At 36.7% G+C, this 24116-nt stretch overlaps 1 protein-coding gene across 9 annotated transcripts in view; it reads right to left on the reverse strand.

The window, feature by feature from the left end:
* Nucleotides 1–24116, reverse strand: part of LOC117315533 (neogenin-like) — a 269288-nt gene that overhangs the window by 17739 nt on the left and 227433 nt on the right. For 7 of the 9 annotated variants that reach the window (XM_033869763.1, XM_033869770.1, XM_033869769.1 and 4 more), the window contains exons 8-18: nt 22759–22984; nt 22017–22162; nt 10606–10946; nt 9966–10139; nt 9598–9682; nt 9091–9288; nt 8540–8635; nt 7925–8242; nt 6552–6659; nt 5591–5785; nt 1244–1324 (exon numbers count right to left, since the gene is read on the reverse strand). In XM_033869763.1, the coding sequence (XP_033725654.1) occupies nt 1244–1324; nt 5591–5785; nt 6552–6659; nt 7925–8242; nt 8540–8635; nt 9091–9288; nt 9598–9682; nt 9966–10139; nt 10606–10946; nt 22017–22162; nt 22759–22984 (1968 nt within the window). The remainder of the gene's footprint in view (nt 1–1243; nt 1325–5590; nt 5786–6551; nt 6660–7924; nt 8243–8539; nt 8636–9090; nt 9289–9597; nt 9683–9965; nt 10140–10605; nt 10947–22016; nt 22163–22758; nt 22985–24116) is intronic. The other 2 variants (XM_033869765.1, XM_033869766.1) reach the window with 2 other exon arrangements.

A 24116-nucleotide genomic window follows, 5' to 3' on the forward strand; every position in this document is an offset into this window, starting at 1 on the left:
ATAGGCTTTAACATTTAAAGGGAATCAAAAATGCAGGAATCTGTTAACAATAGTGTTTCCAAACAGCTGAATAATATTATCAATTTGCCTACAGGTTAAGTTTGTAACAACAAAGAATTGAAACTCATCATTTCTTTACCTTATTATAATATTTTCAAAAGTTAAATAAATAAATCAACTGAAGAATTAATCCTCTATGAAATCCTGAATCGTGCATTATTTAAAACATCACTGCAGACTGACAAAAAAATTCACAGAAAACTATGAAAGTTAACATAACATAAACAAGTCATCGAGTGTAATTTAAAAAAAAAATTCACATCTTCTTTTTCCTTTTATAACATATCTCAGAACGAAAGAATGTCAGTTGAGAGCTGGTCGATTTGTAATGGCACCATCATGGGATATACTCAAGTTAAATTAAACAATGTCCTAATTCAGCCAACATTATAAAGATAACAACCCCTATAGTCTACACTACAATATGATAAGTTATTAACCCTGCAAGGTAAAATCTACACCAGACATTAGAACAGTTATACTCCTCAAACATCCCAGATAACATGCATGATGAACATCGTATTGTGAAGATGAATGTCCCACCAATGTATGTTAGTACTCATGTTACGAGAAATATTAGTAGATGACCATGTCCAGCAGGTATATATAGTGTGAGATGACATTTATATAGTAATAAATGCCAATAGTATAGAAAATACTCCATAGAGACTTTTCAATACAATGTTCTAGCATATTTATTTCCAGCACATTTTTTTTTTTTGTATATTTTAACGTTTACAGAAATATGGGTGAGGGATTTCTTATTTCTAATTTAAAGTCGATAATAAAGTCTGAAATGGGAATAAAATTTTGATGTAATTATCAACACAACACTTTGCCTTGCCAAAGTAACACAAGCATTACCAACATATACATATATTGTCTCTACAAGGGAGATTACTCATTTCAATGATTGACATTGTCTTAATATCCAACCTCTGTTGTAAAAAAAAAAAAACGATAAAGGGAGATAATTCAGTGTTGTTACATCTATCACTAGTGTAATATTTACCTTAATCTTTCGTCAGGGGAGATAATTCAGTGTTGTTACATCTATCACTAGTGTAATATTTACCTTAATCTTGTGTCAGGGGAGATAACAAAGTGTAATATTTCACCAGGGAAGATAACTCAATTTGAACTCATCAATATCAAAAGGGGAGATAACTTTGTGCTGTCTTACCTATATCTTTCCCGTTCGGGTTGTAATTAATCTCTGGTGCAATAAAGTCTGGGCTGATCTTTCCTCCACCAGTACCATCCTCTACAAAGCACAAAACAACAACACATTTCCAAGCTGACCTCACTAGGACTGTTTAGATACACGGTGTGGCAGTAAGCTGACCTAACACAGTGAATATCCACAGTAAGAAGTAACTGAAGCTGGATTTATGTGGACAAACTAGTTTATAATTATCTATTTTTTTAAGTACAATCTTGATGGACCTGTAGTTGTGAATTCAGGCATTAAAACCTTTAATATTCAATGCTCACCAGACCGAAATGCTCACCAGATCGGAACGCTCACCAGACCGAAATGCTCACCAGATCGGAAAGCTCACCAGACCGAAATGCTCACAAGATCGGAAAGCTCACCAGATCGGAAAGCTCACCAGACCGAAATGCTCACCAGATCGGAAAGCTCACCAGACCTAAATTCTCACCAGATCGGAAAGCTCACCAGGTCAAAATGCTCACCAGATCGGAAAGCTCACCAGACCCAAATGCTCACCAGATCGGAAAGCTCACCAGATCAAAATGCTCACCAGATCAAAATGCTCACCAGATCGGAAAGCTCACCAGATCAAAATGCACACCAGATCGGAAAGCTCACCAGACCGAAATGCTCACAAGATCGGAAAGCTCACCAGATCGGAAAGCTCACTAGACCCAAATGCACACCAGATCGGAAAGCTCACCAGATCGAAATGCTCACCAGATCAAAATGCTCACCAGATCAAAATGCTCACCAGATCGTAAAGCTCACCAGATTAAAATGCTCACCAGATCGGAAAGCTCACCAGACCGAAATGCTCACAAGATCGGAAAGCTCACCAGCCCGAAATGTTCACCAGATCAGAAAGCTCACCAGATCGGAAAGCTCACCAGACCGAAATGCTCACCAGATCGGAAAGCTCACCAGACCGAAATGCTCACCAGATCGGAAAGCTCACCAGATCGGAAATCTCACCAGATCGAAATGCTCACCAGATCAAAATGCTCACCAGATCGGAAAGCTCACCAGACCTAAATTCTCACCAGATCGGAAAGCTCACCAGGTCAAAATGCTCACCAGATCGGAAAGCTCACCAGACCCAAATGCTCACCAGATCGGAAAACTCACCAGGTCAAAATGCTCACCAGATCGGAAAGCTCACCAGACCCAAATGCTCACCAGATCGGAAAACTCACCAGATCGAAATGCTCACCAGATCGGAAAGCTCACCAGATCAAAATGCACACCAGATCGGAAAGCTCACCAGACCGAAATGCTCACAAGATCGGAAAGCTCACCAGATCGGAAAGCTCACCAGACCCAAATACACACCAGATCGGAAAGCTCACCAGATCGAAATGCTCACCAGATCAAAATGCTCACTAGATCGGAAAGCTCACCAGATTAAAATGCTCACCAGATCGGAAAGCTCACCAGACCGAAATGCTCACAAGATCGGAAAGCTCACCAGATCGAGAAAGCTCACCAGCCCGAAATGTTCACCAGATCAGAAAGCTCACCAGACCGAAATGCTCACAAGATCGGAAAGCTCACCAGATCGGAAAGCTCACCAGACCGAAATGCTCACCAGATCGGAAAGCTCACCAGACCTAAATTCTCACCAGATCGGAAAGCTCACCAGGTCAAAATGCTCACCAGATCGGAAAGCTCACCAGACCCAAATGCTCACCAGATCGGAAAGCTCACCAGACCTAAATTCTCACCAGATCGGAAAGCTCACCAGGTCAAAATGCTCACCAGATCGGAAAGCTCACCAGACCCAAATGCTCACCAGATCGGAAAGCTCACCAGATCAAAATGCTCACCAGATCGGAAAGCTCACCAGATCAAAATGCACACCAGATCGGAAAGCTCACCAGACCGAAATGCTCACAAGATCGGAAAGCTCACCAGATCGGAAAGCTCACTAGACCCAAATGCACACCAGATCGGAAAGCTCACCAGATCGAAATGCTCACCAGATCAAAATGCTCACCAGATCGTAAAGCTCACCAGATTAAAATGCTCACCAGATCGGAAAGCTCACCAGACCGAAATGCTCACAAGATCGGAAAGCTCACCAGATCGGAAAGCTCACCAGCCCGAAATGTTCACCAGATCAGAAAGCTCACCAGATCGGAAAGCTCACCAGACCGAAATGCTCACCAGATCGGAAAGCTCACCAGACCGAAATGCTCACCAGATCGGAAAGCTCACCAGATCGGAAATCTCACCAGATCGAAATGCTCACCAGATCAAAATGCTCACCAGATCGGAAAGCTCACCAGACCTAAATTCTCACCAGATCGGAAAGCTCACCAGGTCAAAATGCTCACCAGATCGGAAAGCTCACCAGACCCAAATGCTCACCAGATCGGAAAACTCACCAGATCGAAATGCTCACCAGATCGGAAAGCTCACCAGATCAAAATGCACACCAGATCGGAAAGCTCACCAGACCGAAATGCTCACAAGATCGGAAAGCTCACCAGATCGGAAAGCTCACCAGACCCAAATGCACACCAGATCGGAAAGCTCACCAGATCGAAATGCTCACCAGATCAAAATGCTCACTAGATCGGAAAGCTCACCAGATTAAAATGCTCACCAGATCGGAAAGCTCACCAGACCGAAATGCTCACAAGATCGGAAAGCTCACCAGATCGAGAAAGCTCACCAGCCCGAAATGTTCACCAGATCAGAAAGCTCACCAGATCGGAAAGCTCACCAGACCGAAATGCTCACCAGATCGGAAAGCTCACCAGATCGAAATGCTCACCAGATCAAAATGCTCACCAGATCGGAAAGCTCACCAGACCGAAATGCTCACCAGATCGGAAAGCTCACCAGATCGGAAAGCTCACCAGATCGGAATGCTCACCAGATCGGAAAGCTCACCAGATTGGAAAGCTCACCAGACTGAAATGCTTACCAGATCGGAAAGCTCACCAGACCGAGATGCTCACAAGATCGGAAAGCTCACCAGATCAGAAAGCTCAACAGACCAAAATGCTCACCAGATCGGAAAGCTCACAAGTCCTAAATGCTCACCAGATCGGAAAGCTCACCAGGTCGAAATGCTCACCAGATCAGAAAGCTCACCAGACCGAAATGCTCACTAGATCGGAAAGCTCACCAGACCGAAAAGCTCACCAGATCAAAATGCAAGATACCTAAGTTTATTCTTTTGTAATAAATGAATAAATCTGGTCCAACCAATCCAATTGTTTAGACAGCCATCAACAAAAAAATGGTTTCAGACTTCTATAATTCTGTATTGTTTTTTAAATCTCTCAGTTTATTGAAATATGTTTTCAAGGTGTTTTTTCTTCCTCTTTCTCTCCAATGTCCAAATAAAGAGATTTTTTACATTCCAAGAAAGGAACTCTATTGGACAGAAGATCTATGCATGTTTTAATATGATACTGCCTATCGCTTCAACCTATACATCAAAATAATGCTTGATCCTTACATGAATTAATGTCAAGTCGACCTTTCTCCACCCTCTTAGTGCTATTTATAAATAATTTACTTGATAACCGCTTCTTCATCACATACTCAAACAATAAATGATGTAGAAGCAGATTAGTTGCTTTTAGTACATGTAACAGTATGAGATACTTACCCAAAATCACTTCATCTTTACCACTAACCAGCACTTCCAGACAGCTATTATCATTTTCACAAAAAAAGTGTCCAAATTCCTGATTTTTTCCAGGAAAGATTTTATTCATGTATGTCTAACTTAATGTATTAGTAGTCAAAATCTATTTTTATGACAACATTCAAATATTGTGAAATATTTGGTTTCAGAATGTTTCTGAGTTGTGCTGACAGTAGGAGTAGCTTCCCTTTGCCCATGCAATGATATCATGCTCCCCACACCACATCCCTTCTGTTTCCAAACTACACATTCACAAAAGCTTATCTTGGACAAGAGTAAAACTTTCTTTAGTCAAATAAAACACTTTTGAAATTTTCCATTTATAATATATACAAAACATTCAGAAGAATCGATCTTATACAACAGTAAACCTTTAACAAAATTTCATCAGTATAATGATCACTAACATTTTTTCCATTTATAATATAAACAAAACATTCAGGAGAAATAATCTTATACAATAGTAAAACTTTAACAGAATTTAATCGATATATTGATTACTAACACTATTTTCCATTTTCAGTATAGTTTTTTTTTCATAAATTGCTGAGAAAAGGAATGAAAATATCTGAGCCAATGACTCGTTATTTATCAAAGTTTTTCAACCTCCCGTCCTGCCGCTAGCTACCTCCACCGAGAGCGACACTTACTTGCCGGAGTTTTGTAGATGATGGTACTTGACATGGGTCCATAACCTTTACTATTCCTCGCCTGTATCTTGAAGTAGTAGGTGGTGTCTGGTGTGAGACCTTTGACCGTGGTGGACAGTTTCTCTCCTAGTACTCCCTCCACTACCCACTCACGGTCACTCTGGCTCTGGTCAGTCGTATAGAACAACAGGTAGCCTGGGAAAATAGGTCAACCAAGGTCATATAAGTCAATAAAGGTCAAATATATATCAAGGTCGCAACAGGTAGCCTGGAAAAACAGGTCAACCAAGGTCATATAGGTCAATAAAGGTCAAATATATATCAAGGTCACAACAAGTAGCCTGGAAAAACAGGTCAACCAAGGTCATATAGGTCAATAAAGGTCAAATATATATCAAGGTCACAACAGGTAGCCTGGAAAACAGGTCAACCAAGGTCATATAGGTCAATAAAGGTCAAATATATATCAAAGGTCATAACAGGTAGCCTGGAAAAACAGGTCAACCATATAAGTCAATAAAGGTCATACATTATATTGAGCACCAAAGTTCATTTGCACAAAACAGTCAGAAAAGGATAACATGTGTTTCTTGGGGTTTTTTATCAGACATATCACATTTAAGGGTTGTGTTTTTGGCCTTTCCTCAATAAACCAGTATCATTTTCTAATATTAAGGCAGCATTTCCTCAATAAACCAGTATCATTTTCTAATATTAAGACATCATTTCCTCAATAAACCAGTATCATTTTCTAATATTAAGACATCATTTCCTCAATAAACCAGTATCATTTTCTAATATTAAGACATCATTTCCTCAATAAACCAGGATCATTTTCTAATATTAAGACATCATTTCCTCAATACACCAGTATCATTTTCTAATATTAAGACATCATTTCCTCAATAAACCAGGATCATTTTCTGATATACAGACAGACTTAATGTGAAGGTGTATTTACCTGTAATCTGTCCATTAGGTTTCTGGGGAGGCTGCCAGTTCATTGTAACAGCTGTGGGATTATCTTCCTTGGGGACAGGTGTCAGATCTCTAGGTACAGAAGAGGGTGCTGTAAAGTGAATGAATATGAGATATTACCAGATACATTTAGGACCGCAATGGAAACCACAAGGATGTTCCATTCATTTCAGATCCAATCTGTGCTCATGTTGAATAGTTTTGTAACACAGATCATGATCAATTTAATCTATTTCAAAGCCTCAGCTTGGGATCGAACCCCGGACCTCTGGATTACTTTGTCTAATGCTCAAAAGCAGGTTTAATTAATGGATCAAGGGCTAACACAGATCCTGATCAATTTAACTTATTTTAATGCTTTTGCTAAGGATCAAATCTGATACCTCTGGACTACTAGTCTGTTGCACATAGGCATTCTTTTCTCCAGGTTGAATGGAGTTGTAATGAAGAGCATGATAAATCAAAATTTATTTCAACGCCCCTATTTGGAATTGAACCCCCGACCTCTGGATCACTAGTTTTATGTGAAAAAGCATTCTGCTGTCAAAGTTTCAAGGATCGAGGGCTAAAACAGAACTTGATGAAGTAAAGAAAATTTATTTTAATGTCTCTGCTAGGGATCAAATTCGCGAGCCCAGGTTTACTAGTCTTAAGTCAATTGATCAAGCTAAAAAGAAGCTCTCTCTAGCTGAGTGGCATATTTCAGTTAGTATCAATAACCAGGGTAACAGAGGGAACAGATGAGCCTCAATAACCAGGGTAACAGAGGGAACAGATGAGCCTAAGACTTTCGATCAAGAGTCACACATGTGAAGGGTACAGAAGTCTATTGTTCAAGGTGTTGAATAGCTAGACCTAATGTCCAAATCAACTGGAAGGCCGAGGGCTTTAGACAAAAAATCAAATTACTGGGTACATTAATGTAAAACTGAAATAAATGAGTATTTCATCACAAATAATTTGTGGTCTTAGACACCATCAATGTGGGATTTGTTTGTTTGTACTCCATTAACAAACACGTTTATTTTTAGGTAATGGCTACATGTAGTAGTAGGTGACTTCCACACTGAACAACATACGAGAGGTCTGCAGTTACATGCCATCCAGTGCAATAAGGGTAAAGTGTCTTGGCCAAGGACACAATCATGACAGCACAAACCCGCCCATTTCGCAGCTTTCTAAGAAACACAAACCGACACAGGTAGGGAGCATCGAATCTTCACCTGAAGTTACGTGGCTCTAATCTACTTAGCTATCCTGGCCCTCTCAATTTTGAGAGAATTTGTACAAATTGAAACAAACATTTAACCAAATTTATGACTGATAGTAAGTGAGGAAATAACTCTAGGTGTGTACCTGATTCTTGTGTGATGTTAATTTCACTCATACTCCATGTGCTCTGACGACGACCTTTGATGACCTTGACAGAGAACTCATAGCGTGTGTTTGGCTTGAGGTTATCGATGTGAGCATTGAGGTCGGTCGAGTTGAGGGTCTTGTAACGCTTGTTGTTATTGGGTAGTGATGTGTATCGAACCGTGTAGTACCGACTATCAGTGACAGTTTGCGATTTGCCCAGTGATGTGTCGGCCCACGTCAGTACAACTGTCGACGATGATAACACAATTGCTTTCAAACCCACAGGAGGCATCATTGGAGTAACTTGTTCTGTCACTACAAAACATAAATATCAAAATTTAAGTTTTATTATGTTTTTAACTATACCTCAACCTGGTCTTTCTCGTACTTAAGAACAGTTTTTTCGTTGGTATTGTTTAATTAATCTACATGAAAACAAGAAAATATATTTGTCTATTTCATTTCTTTATTCTTTTCTTTTTCTTAAAAAAAAAATTCTTTCTACTTCTCATTATGATTTCCATTCTATATGTTATACTATCCAATATATTACTAGAAATTTGAATAGTGGATACAGACGATATAACAAGAGTAACCTCCCCTGATACCCACCTGTCTCCTCACTAGTGAGGGCGGTCTGATACTTGGGTTCCCCGTCGCCTATGTTGTTGAATGCTAACACCGTCATAACATACAGTGATGCTGGTTCTGTGTAAATACAATTTTACAGAAAGTTGTCAGATGCACAAGTTTACTTGAAAATGTCTAAACATTTCCTTCAGAGCATGAACATTTCAATAACATGGTGTTCTCAAAACATTCCACTACATACTGAACATACTGAATTCATCAACTAGGAAATTTTGAACAAAATGCCCCTGTTTTGAAGGAAATGAGAGCTAAAAAAGTAAATTTTGGCTCAAAAGATATGTAGAGTAAACATTACAAAAAAAAAAAAAATTCTTTTTTTTTCTTCTCGATTTGACTTAGTTAATTCAATTGCATGCATGAGTTCTAAACCTTCCAGTAATTATCTAAACTGTCATCATTCTGAATGATGTACAAAGTGAACTAAAATTATGGAAGTTTTCCTGATAGATGTAAAATATGTCCTAGAATTCACAGGTTCCTATAAATTACCAAGGTGTCTGGAAATTACTTACGGAGATTTTCGATAGTGTAAACGTGGTTGTCTGCATCTAACGTCAACCTGAACGAGTCAGGTACTCCCTTACCATACCCCAGTATGTAGCCGCGCACCAAAATCTTAGATTCGGGATCTGGGGCAGACCACGACACTCGAATGGACGTATCGTACGGCACCACGCGTATCAGCCTTGGAGGGGGCGGGACTCGCGTCTCTGTTAATAGGGAGACATTATAGCATTAACATCCATTATGCAATTTAAGACAAATGTAAAATACATTTAAATACAGGATCTTTAATATGTTTTCATTTCATATGAGATTGATGAAACAGGTCTCAGATCTTTTTTTTTTTTTTTTTTTTTAAATTTTCTTGAGCCTTTCATTTTCAAATTAAATATATTGAACAACTTCAACTTCAAATTTTAACTTAAATTCGTTTATATTGAAAGACCATTGTTTTTTTAAATCAAATATTTTTATTTTAACCAATCAAATACCAAGAATCAATGTTAGATTCATACCATCAAGGTCATCTCGGTAAGTTGTCGCCCTATGCCAGCGAACGTAGGGGCCGCTCCCGTTGACTGTGAGTGCCGAAATTCTCACCTATAAAGTTATAGCTCGGTTACAAATATTCTAAAAATATAATTTTATCAAAAAAAAAATATATCTACAAACACTTCACACAAACCAACAAATTATATTTGCTCTTTCTTTAGAATTTTTTTTAAAGTTTAAACATCCAAGAATTCAAAATAAATTTATTGAATTAATTTCTCTAAATTTATATTTGAAATGAGGTCTAAGTATTGACCATCAATCTCCCTTCAAAACAGGAAGTGCTATCTTTAGGCGCAGTAAGTATTTTTTTTGTGCCCAGCCATCATACCTGGTATTCGGTATCTTTCATCAGATCTGTAAGGGCATAGAGACGTCGGTTTCCGTCTGTTGTCACAGTTTTTGCAGGACGACTGTCACCGCGTTTCTTGAATTTGATTTTGTATCCAGTGATGACACCGTTTTGGGAATCGGCAGGTGGTGGCTCCCATCTCACAATTATACTCTACGAGGAAAAAACAGTTTAATTTATCTACCTCCATGACACAGAGAATCAGGGAGTTGAGAAAGGAGTTTGTTAGCACAGAATCAAAGTTTGACTCACACTGTTTTTTATATCAAATGTCTTGACCATGTAAAAGGTTTGGCAAAAGAAAAACAAATATTTTGTTGAAAAAATAATTGTCATAGTAAGATAGTTTGTATATATTTAATGCTAAGTTGGGATGTTGGTGTGGAGGGTGGATGGGGGTTCGGGATGTGGGGGGTTGGGTGTTGAGGGGTTGGGGGGTGTTGAGGGGTTGGGGGTTTCAGGGATAGGGGCCAAGGGGTCAATGATCTGTATGAAGTTGATCCTGAGATTATCTATTGTCTATTTCAGTACTATATGTGGTGGCCTCCCTCATGTTTAGAGAGGTAGTCACCAGCTACTACAATCAGTCAGTAAAAACCTAGCAAACCTGAATATTTACCTCGGAACTTGAAGTTTCTACAGAGACATTTTTTGGCGTGTCGCTGGGTTTGGCAGAGAAAGTCCGACATGTGTACTCTTTGGAACTCGTTCCATCTCCAATCTCGTTACTTGCGAAAACCCGGAAGCTGTACTCTTGGAAACTCTTTAGATTTTCCAGTAAGTATGAGGTGGCCAGCACTTCTACTCGGTTTTCACCACTGTCCTTGCCAACTTCGTACGAGATGACCACATATTTAGTTATAGTGCCCTTGGCCTGGACAGGAGGATCCCATTGGATATGAATCGACATGGAAGACAGCGCAGTCACTTCAACGTTTGTAGGGGGGCTTGGGACATCAACTATAAATATAGGTTTTAATTGACACTGATCTCTGGCCAATGATGTACATTGCTTTTGATTTTTTTGTTCCAACATTTGATAAACAATCAGTGCAAAACATTTCTACAGTGCAGGCCGTAGGAATGAATACAAAGTCACCATGTGCCGGCGTTTGATTTTCTATTCAAGGGGTCAATCACCGCGACTGATCACCCTAAATCCCTATCAGGGATCATGAACACGGCGTCATCGCGATCCCCGTTGTTAATGTGTTCATCAAAATCCGCGGTGATCGTTTCTCCGCGAAACATCAAAGCAATTTGTCCGCCGCGAATCCTGATGATGCAGCCCCGGAGGGCCACGATTACATTCAGCCCTCGGTTTTACCTGTGGTGGTGTGGCTCTCAGTTGACCATTATCGACCCTTATCGTTGTACGTGTACCGATTTTTTTACCGCTAGCAGTCGAGACGATTGGTAGATTTTGTGACTTACATGCAAGTGTCCTATCCCTAATGTAAGACTCGAATTCGAAGTGATACGGTTCTCCGTGACGATCATGGGTATAACTAAATAAAAAAAAACATCTGGATACCGTATAGTGAGTCTACGAAATTCCCTTAACGTCTCAATTGCTGCTGTTGATAAATGATGTGGTTTAAATGATCTGCAATTCAATACTTGTATATAGGCCTATGCATTTAGTCACTACTGATTTAGCTGACCTGTTTATAGATGGCGCTTTGTGCATGACCTCAGATGCCATGACCTCGGAGAGGCCACATAAGGGGCTCGTTATTTAGTGAAAGATCTCGTACTTATTTTTACGTGATCTAGCAAAGTCCTTAATTGCATAATTTAGTCATCACACATATCTGAAGTATCTAGTTAGTAAGATGTCTGTTTGAGAAATTGATCCATATACGTGTACGACCTGTGACGGATGAGAAGACGATAAACATTGATAAGATCATTATTTGTCCTCACGGGGACATAATGTATGTTTTTTGTTTCGTAATTGTTTGAAGAAAACCAAATTTTATCCTGAATAATATAGCTTATAATTATTTCGTCTGACTTTTTGTAGCGGGTTTCATACATAGACTGTATAATTATTTAAACATTTCGTAGTTTAAATACACGACTTAAAGACGTTGTGTGTTTTCTTACTATCATTATTATCAGGGACGATTCCGGCGTGGCTAATAGCATAGACATACACTTGGGCGCATTCAAATTACCGGTAGATATAGAAATCCATGCTCATATTTTCCAAACTATATATACAGTAGTTAATCAACTTCATTATTTCATTAACAGCCAAATTGTCACAGCAAAATCATTATGCGAGGTCTCTTTTTTTTCGATTACATGCATGATTGGAATCTATGTGTGTATACTATAAATGTTGTGTATATTGTTCAATGGAAATTGTCAAATAGATATTGTTTGAAATACATAGACTACAGAATGATGTGTATGTATAGTCCGATGTGCTCTCTTTATTGTGAGAAAACAATACATTGGTGTATGTGATAAAGAAATCTATAAAATACATTTTAACATATTTCAATTAATTATAAGCATAACATGGGAATCTTTCCCGTCCCTTTTATTTTGGAAGCAAAACAAAATAACGTACTAACAATACAGACGTCACCATTACGATCAAGACCTAACGTCCAAACAATGTGAACTATTTCGTCCTTTCTCTATCTATAGACCAGTCTATTTTACGTCCAACGAAGCCTGATGATAGATCATGTAATTTGAAATTTTCCATTGAACTGGTAGGTAACAAAAGCGTTCCAGAAGAAAATATTTACCTTCTGTGAAGAGAATGTCGGAGATGAGTATATAATAGATATATTATATCATTATCGTGGTTTTGTTTTACCGCAATCATTGAAAATTCGCTAGGAAATAATATATTCCAAATCATTACCGTTTAAAACCAAATGAAATCAAACTGAATGATCTATTAAACGGTCATACTTATAAATGAGTTATAAATGGTGTATCATTATTTTCTAGAAAAAAAAAATCTCTATATCGCGTAATATAATCATAATTGAAGTTAGTGAAAGCGATATAGATTAATTCTCTATACACAGAACAATTACATGCCGTGTAATTACCGTTATAGAAATGTTTTCACCGACTGGTAACACCTGTCAATCACATATTTTAATTACAAAAGAGAGTATACCTGTTTCGCAATGACCCCATCGGACCCCTATGGTTTTTTTACCTGAGGGGAGTATATGTTGTTATCCAGAAGGATTTGAGGCTGTAGTTGGTCGATGTCTACTACCTGTATCTCACATCTTACTGTAGGATTTTTTTTTTGAAATAAATAAATGAAATTGCACGTTTTAAATCGCAACAATTAGTGTTCGTGTATTATCTCAATAATTAATAACAAATACACGGGATAACAGCTACCGTAATTATTTAAGTAAATATAAACTAAATATTGTGAAATTATACCCTTATGTTTTGGGCGACACTCTCATAAATCCTAGCGTAAGACTTTTTTACAGCCAATTAATTAGACAATAGATTGCTGGGATACCTGCATCGAATGGGGTGGACAGTTTACCTGATGACACACCATAATCAGGCACAGCCTACTATAGCTCCGCCCACATACTCTCAGATTTGTTGCCACAGGTGTGATTGACATGTCTAAATGATTTTTTACAAAGGACATCGTCGAAGTTTTAATCGTTTGCTGATGTCACTGCACGTTCATGAAATTAATGTAAAGGCTATAAGCAGACATATAGATTCGCTTGTTATCGTACATTGATTGATATATTTAATCAGAAGACAGTTACCTGAACAATAGCAAACTCGTAGAGACTCGGCAAAAATCAGACACCGCAGATCGTTAGTACCGACCGCAGTGTAATTTAATTAGGGTGCATGTGATTATTTATTTATTACCATATGTCGTTCAATTAACGCATTAAAATCACAGACACATTGTTGACTTGAACATTACAATAAGCAGACATCTGTCTCCGGCCGTATCTTCATCTGTGTACCATTGTCGTGGTCATTTATTTGCTACATAAAATACTGTGTTATCGGACATAAACATAATATGTCGTTACTTAAAACCAAAGACATATACATGTCTCTGCTAAAACATATATATCATGTGGCATAAAACTTAGTTGTTGCTAGCCACATCGTCATTCACAATATAAAAGTGGTACGCATTCAGATATTTTCATTTATATTTATAACGTACCCGCATGTGAGCCCACAGGCGCTTGCATAGAAAATATTACTTTCATTTTTTTTTTATATGACAGTGGTATGTGTAATCTGTTAGCGCCTGTGGTAGGACTGTGATCTAAAGTTTTCTGGCTGCAGTTCAAAGGAACCTTGCAACTTACCTGTGATAGAATTCACGACTTACCTGGCTGTGATCGGGTGACATGCTGACAAACGGTGATGAGTACACAACTAAATTCACACATGTTCCTAATAATTTGATAGTTGTGTAATTGTCTGTAGCTAATTTCAGGTATCAAACGTCATTTTTTTCAGCGGTATTATCAAGCACTAGCAGGAAAATCAAAACCGAGAATAATATGCATAGAAAAAAATATTGGGAGAAAGATCCTATGGTGGGTTAATTTATGTACAGTAAAACTCGGATAAGTCGAAGTCGACGGGACCGAGCAAAATATTCGACTTATCAGATGGTTCGACTTAACCGTGTCCGTTTGTATACGGAGACAAAACACCCGACTATCGTCGTTTGTGTGCATGCAGAAATGGTGCTTGATAACATAGTCGAAAATAAGCAATAAATAATAACAAAGAAATGAATTTATTGTACATGATAACACTTATTCCTTTATCTAATAAACAATATTGTGCATAGTTACAGATCAAAACAAAGTTCGTGCGTAAAATCATCTTTGACATAGATACGCGATTTACACACGGGAGTCGTACAATGATAGCATGTACATGTCTGTGATATTTAAATAAGACACACTAAAAAAATCCTCATCCTTGCACATGTTTCACTTTGTATCCCTAAATGATCGTTTCTTTAAATATCGTTATTAATAATACCGAAGACGAGTTTAAGTTCTTTATACTAAGCCCCCCCCCCGGACATTAGCCCCTAGGACAATAGCCCCTGCGGACAAAAGGCCCTTCACACTAATATTCATAGTACAAATGTATAACAAAATTATTGATCACTTTAGCCACATATTATTCATTGTTTTGTTAATTTTACGGGAGAAGTCGTTTATAAGTTGGTAAAATTTGCTGACTAATCCCTTTGTCATTTCTGTATATCAATAAAATATGTTTAAACTTAAACTACAACACGTGTACAGTGGACCCGCGATAATCCGGACGCCGATAGTCCGGAAAACTCGCAGTCCGGACGGAAATGCACGGAAACGGATTTCCGTAACGTTATTTGTACTCACCAGTCCGGAAATTCGGATTCCGATTCCGGAAGCCCATTTTGGGAACGGAGCGTACTTTTCATTAGCAAACTTCCCTCAATAATCCGGACAATTTTTTCACCACGAGGAGAAAAAAATGTCGGGGCAAGTCACCCGTGTCGACAGCTGTACAGACTATCGCTTGACACTGTGCGTAGTCAATAGCGACCGCTGCCAGGTCATAGCCCCGGGTGTTTACCTGTGTTACAATGTGTAGCTTTTGTTTTTATAACGGTACATTGCTTTTTCTCTACGACCTAAATGTTACAGTATTAAAGGATTTTATAGTATAGCCTGGTCTTGCTTTTTTCAACTTGACGTACAATATCTATGATAGTTATTTTACAGACGGCAACTTTTATAAGAACACATATTGCTATTTCGTAGTTAGTAAGAATTTATGCACAAACATACAGTGCGTGATACGATAATTAATCAATTACATTTAATACATGTAATAAATTTATGATCGGTAATTAACATCATTAACGCTTGTATTTGGTAAACATGGATATCGGCTTGTAACACCGTTACGTGAAACGACGACTCATTGAAAGATGCACGTTATTAATTACACACACATTTACGTATTACGCAGTGATCACAAGAACTGGGTTGATTACACACAAATTAGTCAATAGTCGTCTGATACTTAATTAATTATATAAGCGTCACATTGTTAAGTGAGTACGGGTTTAATAATTATCGGACATCTTGGGTAGTTCTCGCTGGTGTCGCGTACTTTTAAATAGATAGCTTGGGGTTTCTGGTACGTAAAAATCACAAAAAAAACATGGACTGATGGTAAGTTGTAAAATCCGGGTCTTTTATTGTATACATATATACCCTTACACATAGTGATATGTGATTATATACATGTATATAACAATTAATTTACTATTTACATCATAAACAATATCCTATCATAGATTTGTGCTGGAATTGCACATACAGACAATTCAACTACTAATAAAAGTAATACAACATATGTATGAGAAACATTATATGACTATACATAATTATTGGTTATTAAGCCATTCTAATTTTCTCTTCCTTGCAAATTTAATATATTTAGCAAGATTTGAGATATCATTTCTATTATTTCTTGTTAACAGCTCTATTAATTTGAACATGCTAGGTTTTCATAAAATTATGAGGTTTAATGCATTTCTTTCGTAATTAATACAAATAAGGACAATTTAAGATGAGATGAAATTGAATGGAGTGAAAATAGCCTTCATAGCGTAATTGACTTGATTACGTGGTGGTCTTAAAGTGTACCCGTAACGATTTGCTATTTCAAGTTTAAATGTGATTTAGGATGAAACTAAAAATGCTGAAAGGCCGACTTTCACAGCGACTTTAGTTTTAGAGTAATTGCGATTTTTCTCGAACCCAGAGCTGTTGACTACGTTTTGGTGATCTCTGACCTGTGACGTCAGAGGTTTAATGGGATCAGAGCCGTCATATAGGAAATATATATAGAAACACGTGCCTGCAATTAATGCGAATGAGACAACAATAATGAAAGTGCTGAATAAACTTTTTGACTTATATTTGTGAGTTAGTTAATAACAAATGTTACCGAAACCAGGGGCATATAATCTTCTATTATAACGTGCCATATACAACATGTAACATCTTATTAATTTTCTATTATAACGGGCCAAATACAACGTGTATCATCTTACTCATTTTCTTTTATAACAGGTCGTATATAACATGTAAAATTTGAATAATTTTCTATTTTAACGGGTCGCTGTAACATGTATGGCATTTGAATAATGGGCCGTTTATAACGACTTACATCATATAGTCTTTATTATGAGGGCATTTGCGGGTTGTTACATACCAATATTGATTTCGGTTATAATACTTCTAGTAACAGAAGTTTAAAATACAATTCATACACGATGTGAAATAAAAGTTAAAAAATTGGAATTTTTATTAGCCAAAACAGCAATAGATATGTTGCAAATACACTTGAAGATACCGTTATTTGTGATTTTCGGAAAGATTCATAGAGTAAATTTTCAACATCGTCGGGTTTATGAATGAGGCAACTTAGGTTAATCATTCTATAGACAAACCTTTAAGATACATTTTTTTTTCGCTTGAAAGGAAAACGAAACCCACTGAATTCCAAAAATAATATGTTTGATTTCAACAACTTAAAAATGCATTCCCTGTAGTAACACGCAATTCTTAATAAAATTCAAGTTCAATTTACGTACAACATGTGAAAGTATATCTTCGGAACTTTTTTGAAGTACATAGAAACCAAACGCGAGAACTCACAAGAATTATCGGCGTGTGCCGATTAGAACACCAGACACATGTAGTGCAGTGACAGGTGTGACGAGCTTGTGGATCATAATTTCACACCTGGTAATTGTTTAGCGGTTATACTAACCCACTCAATTCGTAATTCTCCGAACATGTTTCTAATCTTCTAAAGTCCTGTTTTAAGTGAAGATATGACTTGTGACCCACGAATAGAAAGTAAAACCACAATGATCTCGATCACTTCATAATAATGACACAATAACAAAACAAAAAAGAAATATAATGATAATAAAAAAGAAATGAATAAAATTTGAAAAATTCATACACGAAAATTATTGCGAGTTAATAAGTTTTAGTATTAATTATGATTAATCACGATGAACTAAATTGTATGTTTTATATATATATATATATATAACGGAGCGAAAATGATGGTTTTAATAAGAACCTATACTATGTACCTGTACATAAAGTATCAATTATATTATAATTGTTGCGAATCACTTTTATTTAATTTCAATGACAACGATCATATAAAAAATATATCTTTCTCAAGAATGTAATCGTCCGTTATCCCTGAGACCATGACATGTAAAATACCCTCGGGATAAAATCTGTATATGTAGAAGTTTGTTGCAGGCTCCAACACTGGTATTCATACGTGAGAGATTTAGTCTATTGTAGATCATGATGATTATAATATATTACTTTCTGAATTAAGTGTTCTCCATGACTTGAAGCGTGTTTTGTATAGAATATAATGCATAGATTTTATTTCGGCACTCGGCCAACCGATTTTGATGTGGTTCGCGACATCATTCTTTGGTTTTTACAAAAAAATACCATGTTTGAATATCGTTTTGTTTGTTCTTGGTACACTTTAACACGGAGTTTCACCACGTCAGCATTTGAACACCAAGAACTTTAACTCTGTACATGTACCACTTGTGATATATACTGAAATAACTAAAGTTTTATATACATGTATGACTAAAAACAAACACATTTTATGTTAGATATTTTATTAGAGGATGTTTTTAGATAATGCAATGAACTTTCAAAATACATGTCAAATACAATTTATATAATTCATATATATTCATAAATATATATGATCTCTAGCAATATAGTCTTTGGAAAAAACATTTGATTGTGTCACATGGATTATAAAATAGAGAAATGCTTTAACAGCTTAATATTTAAATCACACGCTTCAGAAAAAAGAAGACGTTGAAATTTTATTGTTATCACATGAATAAATCAGCAAATATGTTTTTTATCTTCTAAAAACCACCGTACTGTCTTCTTAAATAATGTTAAATAAATATAATGTTTATTATCAAAAATACCAAAGAAACTGTGGATGTAATACCATGTACTGACTTTCGTATACGTGAAGTATCACTATCGAAATGGAGATCATTTACAAATCGTGTGCTTTTAACATGCATCTTATTGCCGTACTCAACAAGACTAACACCGTAACATGAATTAAATAACTTCCACAATTCCAATGATCGATGGTAAAATTATGGATTGATATACATGTATTTAACTCGTTATGGTCATAAACGTGATAAAACTAACTTTCTGATAGCAAAACTTTAAAAGAATAGTTATCATTTATTTGCAAATATATTTATCTGTAAAAGATTGATACATAGTAATAACAAGACATTTCGTAACTGTCTTGTAAATCTTACCTGTGCACGGAGAATGACTTGTCAATCATTCTGATCAACCAATGAAATACGCGCAAAGCCTTTCCGCGGCGTTTGATTGACAGCAACAATGCTCACTGAGGTGTGACGAACTTCAGTGTCATCTGCTTTGTATAAGGTGACTTGTCAATCCAACCGATGAAATTCGTGTACGGCCAGGTATCCATTTCTATTGCGTTTGATTGACAGACAGCCAAGATGGATACTATCCACCAATGACGGCTATCATGTTGATTCATCACAAAATGAAAACGTGTTGTATTCTATAAGACGCTACGTAATAAAATGTACAAGTATTATGATTTTATAAAAATCATTGAAATCACATTTTTGATAGAAACAGTAACCATAAAATAGGCCAGAGTAAAAAAAAAGAATACTCAGTGACATGATATTAATGTGAAGACATGAAACAGCCGGTACATTTAACACCCATATTATATGGATGCCCTAAGATACGATATATTGCAGGTTTTTGACTATGCAACCAGTATCATTACACATAATAAGTGTTATTCCCACTTTTGATCAGTTTCATAGGTGAAATTAGCCAGAGTTTCTATTGGCCTCCTCTGGCACACTACGATATGAAAACGTGGAATTCTCCGACAGCTGACATGTGGCATGTCGCTAAGATTTTGGTCCTAATACAATAAAATCGGGAATGACATAACACTTACATATATGGATAAATGAGATATTTATTTACCCCAGTATACCCATTTAGTCCCATCTAGGTGTGTAATTCAGTCCTTATAGACCCTCGCTTTACGCTAGTCAATATTTCATTCTGGATTCGACGCCATGTTGCTAACTATACATTGTAGGTCGCGGTCGGCCTAATTACCTAATCCATGTGCGATGCTACAACCTTTATTTCTATAGATTTTACCGCTTATAATTAAGAAATTATGAATTTTTGAATTTAATATAACAGGTTTTGTGAAATAATAAGCTTAGTTTTCTTGATTTAAACTACGTTAGAAGAAAAAGACAATAAATTATATGTGGTCTTTTCGGTCCATTGCGTTCCGATTCGGCTGGTTAGTCGTACTGTCACTTACAAAATGGCAGGTCAACAGCGTGAAATTTTGACTAGCGTAAAGCAAGGGTCTATACTGACGGAATAAAACCTCTAGGTGGGACTAAATGGGTGTTCTGGGGGTAAATACATATCTCATTTATCCATATTGGTAAGATACGTGTGATTTCACACCGGTTTTACTGTATTTACACCTTACATCTTAGCGACACCAAACGGTGACGGAAAATTCCATGTTTTCATAGAGTAGTGCGTTCTGGCCCTACAGCAGACATGCAAATTATATCCTTACTTGGATGAAAGTTGTTCGAAATGTTCATCAATCCGTGATTCTTACATCTACTACACAAGAAATAACTTCCATCAAATCTACTTTCTTTTACCGGTCAGCGACACACAGCGGAATCTTTACAGTTCTTTATATCTAAATATACTACACATTATCTATGTCCCCTCTAGACTACGACTATAGTGACTAAATAAAATAAAATATCACATATTTTCAAGCTAAGTAAAACTGATGTTTAATTCTATGGCATTTATAAGAGCTGGAAACAATTAAAACCAATGGTAAATGTAAAGTTTCAATTACGTTATACCGTACGTCCCTGGTCACATCGATCATAGCGTTGATAGGTATCAGTTATATACATGTAGTTAGCCTACTCCATATCGATCCATATTACAGGTAAATTTTATCGCATGAGTAAGCACCGATAGTCCTGCTGATCCACTGTGATTCTCTGTGATCCTCAGTGTCTCGATCGCGGAGGTTCACCGCGGCACGCTTGGTCACCGCGATCTTTGATGATTTAATTCCGGTGATTGATTGGCATAATTGGTCTATCACTAGGAAACACGGTGATTATTTCTCCATGTACACTCGTCACCATAAATCGCGGTGTGGGGGGTAGAAGTATTAAAAGCTACGGTCCTTACTGTATGTCTGAATAATAATGAACATTCTAATTTTGAATAATAATGAATATTTCAATTTTGATCAATTATGTTTATGTTATATTTTGCTTTGCAAGTTGTAATATACAAATGTACATTCAATTTAACCATATTCATATTAATTAAAAAAAAAAATTTTAGTCACTATTCAATTGTGTACACTTCTTATGGAAATCAATATTGGCAAATATCATAATGACTGCAATCATCATATCGGTGGGATGAACCTGTTTAATCATTACATACACCTGGCAAAATAGTCTTGAATATATTCTTTATCATCTGACATCAGAATTATAAATAGAGGATCGTCGTGGCTATATGTCATATGAATTTATTTAACAAGTTTAATAATTTGATATGCCCACTAGCTTTTAGTTAGGAGAATGCATGGATAAGTCAAATCTTTATTTATATGTATAAGACAGACGAGTTTTGACTCGGATGATAATTTTTCTATGCAATCGTGTGAGGTCACATATTCATGGTGACATCAAAAAGTATTTGTGATGACAAAATACACTTCTGTAAGGATATTTTGACATGTGATAAACTCATATACACATTGTTTACAGAATTAATTTTAAATACAATAACTCACCGTCCTTCTCCGTTGTGATGGATATCCGGGCGAAGGTTGGGCTGGGTCCGTAATCGTTGTAGGTTCTGAGTCGGAACTCGTAGGCTGTGTTAGGTTTAAGGTGTTGAATATTGGCTCCTAATTGTGTGGTGTTCATGACCCGCTCTCTACAGTAACAGAATGTCATATCTACCTTATATATGGTGTTCATGACCCGCTCTCTACAGTAACAGAATGTCATATCTATTTTATATATACATTGTATATGTTACTGCTTTCATTCACCATCAAGCCCATGCCTAGAAATAAGCATAACCAAATCTTATGTTTTTCACTTAAATGTTCGAAATGATATTTCATTGTCCTGTTATAATCCCAACCATTTCTCCAAATGTCCTGTAAAATGACCCCACAAGTTTTAATTCATTGTCCTGTAGTATGATCTCTTGGTTATGGAGAAGAAGTACTTTAAAGATTTTTACACATTTGACCACTGCATCCTTGAAAGTAGGTCTAGGTCATTCATTTGAACCAAGCTGATAGCCCTGGGCCTCTTGGTTACTGAGAAGAAGTTAAGTCATGACCTTCATGTTAAATGTAAATTGTTGAGGGATGGAGGACAGATGATGATGTACAAAAGGCGATCGGGAAAGGTCACCTAATTAAGGCAATGACCTCAAAATATGTAAACAAAAGATTTATTCTGATCAAATTCCCCTCCTTGTTGTATCATCCTTATGTTAACATTACTGATATAAGTTACCTTTCAGACCCCAATTCTTTCCAGTATACAGAGTAGATCAGCTGGGTTATCTCCCCTCCTTCTCCTGTAGACCGAGGTCTGCTCCAGGATAACGTCACAAATCTCCGTGAAACAATGGCTGCTCTCATTTCTCGTGGCTCCGAGGGAAGGCGTGTCTGGTCACCGTAGATACCGCCTAAATGATGTATAGGCCGTGTGAAGGAAGAAGGGGTGGGAGGGGAGACCACTGTAGCAGGGGAAAAGGGAGGTAATCGTAAACAAGGCAGGTAATAAACAAAGCCAACAAACAACACAAAGAAAGGTTACAGTAAATAAATGAAAGCAGTTTAAACTGTAGTTTGGAAAGCAAATTCATTAAAGGTTCTAAATATAGCACATAGACATGAAAGATTAAACACAATGACTTTTGAAGAAGTATATTTTTTTTTTTTTTTTTTTGAATCAACAGCGAGAAATGATTTTTTTTTCAAAATCACATTTAACAGCTTGCTAAAGAATCAATTCGTCATTGACAATTTCTTTCATGTCTATATATCTTTAGCTGTACAAATACTCTTTAACATGAGTCAGTATGTATCAGAATGAAAGAACAGCATAATGATGATCAGGAAAAATAGACTGAATTATAATTGCTACAAAACTGATAATTACACAGCTGAAGTACTGTTACCTGTCCTTAGATAAAATGTCAGGTAAATCTAGTTCTTAGGATTGGTTTTTTTCCAGACAGAAATATTTTACAGCTTTTAATGAACAAGTCAATTTTTGGATGATTTTTAAGATCATTTTAAAGTTAAAATATCTAAAACTTATTGTTCGAAAAGGTCTTCGATCATGACGATTTTTCTCCAGAAACATCTGGAGTAAAGATTACATGTTTATTACTAGGAGTCCATGGTTTCCTGAAAGTTGTTGATGATCATGAAATAATGATAACAAAGCAAATGATACAAAACAAAGTAAGATATAATACAGGTGAGTAAAGTATAATACAGGTGAGTAAAGTAAGTCTAAATTACAGGTGAGTAAAGTCATTAGGAGTTGTATACTGCCAAACACACGGAAATTCTAAATGGTCCCCCCATCCCCCCGAAACCCCTAAAGTATCACAATACCCCCCATCTTCAGCTTGTCTCTCCCCCCTTCCAATTCCACATTATACTTCTATAATGATAAAGTCTTGATATGTTTTTGGCAGGAAACATGCAAAATCTCCTATATGTAAGTGTCTGGCAATGTACACATATAAAATCACCGTGCTATTGGGAATATCACAATGCTTCATGCTATATAGAAACACAATATATATATATATAGTATTAGCCTGGGAATATAGTTTAATTATTCCAAAATTTAAT

Source organism: Pecten maximus, chromosome 17 (assembly GCF_902652985.1).
Source record: "Pecten maximus chromosome 17, xPecMax1.1, whole genome shotgun sequence".
Lineage (NCBI taxonomy): Eukaryota > Metazoa > Mollusca > Bivalvia > Pectinida > Pectinidae > Pecten > Pecten maximus.